Here is a 2244-nt window from a genome sequence, read left to right on the forward strand (position 1 = left end):
AATCTCCCGTACGCTTACTGAGACCACAACCGTGAGTTTCAACAGGTCCGACACACAACAAACCGAACAAAGTTTTCTTTTCTATACTTTGCCGATAATTCTCTCCCGCGCCCTCTCGCTGCAGGAAAAGAAACTGCTGAGTGCCCCCTCACTTTACCTTTACACGTACGCACACTCAAACTTCAAATTCCGCCGAGCGTTTATTTTTGATGCTGCTTTGTGGGTGTGACAGGTAGGGTAAAGGGTACAAAACCTACGGCAACAGTAATGATAATAATAACAATAAATAACTGTGAAAATGACGAAACGAACGCAACAAAAGGGTTGAAGCACAGCAAGCACCAAGTCGAGGGCCCACTTGCTTCCAACTAATGCGGTGGTAAAAACAAAATATACGCTCCCTCTTTCCTTTCTCCCCGTCCCCGGCCTGGCACTTCAACCAGTCAATTATCTCTCTCCAATTCAATGGAACTCTCTACGTGACCACCCTCGTTCGTCCCCTTTACGGGCCTGCGTGCAGCTTTCGTATCCGGTTGAATTTTCGTGGACTCCAAACAGCAGGTCAAGTGTTCGTACCAAATATTCCCCTTATAATATATTTATATATTCCCTTTTTTCTTTTGTACACCGCTGACGGCGTTACTGGTGGATGGCAGGAAGAGCGAGTGGCACCGCCCCCTCACTGATTCCCCGCCGTTGCCTCTATGTTCTATTGCTTTTCCTCCCTTTATTTATCTTCTCTTGTTTTCTTTTGAATATGAAAATACCAATTACTCGTGATGCTACAGCCACTGTTAGGTGAAAGAAAGGTTTGCCCTTGCCTCCTTCTTTCCTCCTTCCTGTTCCCTTTTTTTCTTTTTTTTCCCCCTTCCTATAGGTGACAAGTTAATTTTTTTTAAAAAAAATAAGTAAATATGTAAACAATGCCTTCAACTTTTTGATTTGTTTGGTTCTTCTTTTTTTTAAAAAAAAAAAAGATTAATCTTTGGAGGGGGTTAACCCGCTGAGGTGGTTGGAAAGGCAGCAAGAATTTGCACTCAAGGCCACAAGCGTAATGGGATCATGCAAATTCATGTGAACACTTAAATCGTCATAAAGGCAGTTGGGGGCCAAACAAAAACACGCAGGCACTTCTAGGCATGAATATATTTTAAATACATAAACACAAACACGCCATTAAAAATGGAATGCACACGAAACACACAATGCGGTTAACATTTTACAAGAGGAAACTGACGGGAAAAAAAAACGCAAATTGCACGTCACAAACCTGCAGCAGGGGCCGCACATTCTTAACACGATGGTTGCAAAATGCTCACACCTACATCAGGTAGTCATAATATGACTGCGGTGGTGAGGTCGCAGTTGAGGCCATATTATTTTTTAACACGCAACGTGGCAACGCTGCCCTCACACTTGTGCCGCAACTTGTGAAATAAGAGGAACACAAGAGATGGTAACAAAAAAAAAAAAACACTCAGCACTATAATCAAAAAAACGCACCAAACAAGCAGAAAAAAGAAAAATTATAAAAATAAAGTAAACAACACAGCACGAAACGAAGTAGGAAGGTACATCTGCGTACATTACGAATTTTATGCACATACGGATATCGACCTGACGGTAAACATTAGTTCAATCCAAAACACAACCCTTAGAATTCCGATGGCATGTACCTTTATTGTAACCTCAGAAGCGAGGCGTATATTAACCCGGTTTGTGGCAACAAGCGGCGAGACCGAAGCGGCAGTAATCATTCAACTCCGCTCGGATGCGGTTGCGCAAGGCGGTGAGCGAAATATCCATGCGGTCGTCCACAATATCAAAAGCTGCATTCGAAGGCCTCCCCGCTTTGGGTTTGGGACCCGAAACCGCCGATGAGGTCGAGCGGTGACGACTACTTTTCCCCGATGTCGCACTAAACCCCTTTAATGAAGTGGTACCCGTTGGAGAAGGCGAGTTCCCGCCATTAAATCCACTAACTGAATTTGTTTCACCCCACGCAAGCCGCACCGACCGGTAACCGCAAAGGAGAGTCATTGATTCATTCAACAAATTCTCCACACGATCCATAGAAGTGCGAATCCGATCAAACTCCGCCATGCACGGGGAGGGAAATGCCACCCGCAACGGAGTCCCGCCACCATGAAGGCAGCTCATTGTGGAATTGCACACACTAAAACCAGACACAGCAACCTCAAGCAAAGTAAACAAAATTGAAATTGAGGAAGGAAAAAAAAAAAA

At 44.1% G+C, this 2244-nt stretch overlaps 1 protein-coding gene across 1 annotated transcript; it reads right to left on the reverse strand.

The window, feature by feature from the left end:
- Positions 1–1707: 1707 nt before the first annotated feature.
- Positions 1708–2160, reverse strand: TEOVI_000464400 (uncharacterized protein; the record flags this gene model as incomplete). Its single annotated transcript, XM_067227447.1, has 1 exon — positions 1708–2160. One exon carries the CDS (start codon positions 2158–2160, stop codon positions 1708–1710), a length of 453 nt encoding a protein of 150 aa, XP_067083548.1.
- Positions 2161–2244: the final 84 nt, after the last annotated feature.

Source organism: Trypanosoma equiperdum (genome assembly GCF_001457755.1).
Source record: "Trypanosoma equiperdum strain OVI genome assembly, contig: ctg_97, whole genome shotgun sequence".
NCBI lineage: Eukaryota > Euglenozoa > Kinetoplastea > Trypanosomatida > Trypanosomatidae > Trypanosoma > Trypanosoma equiperdum.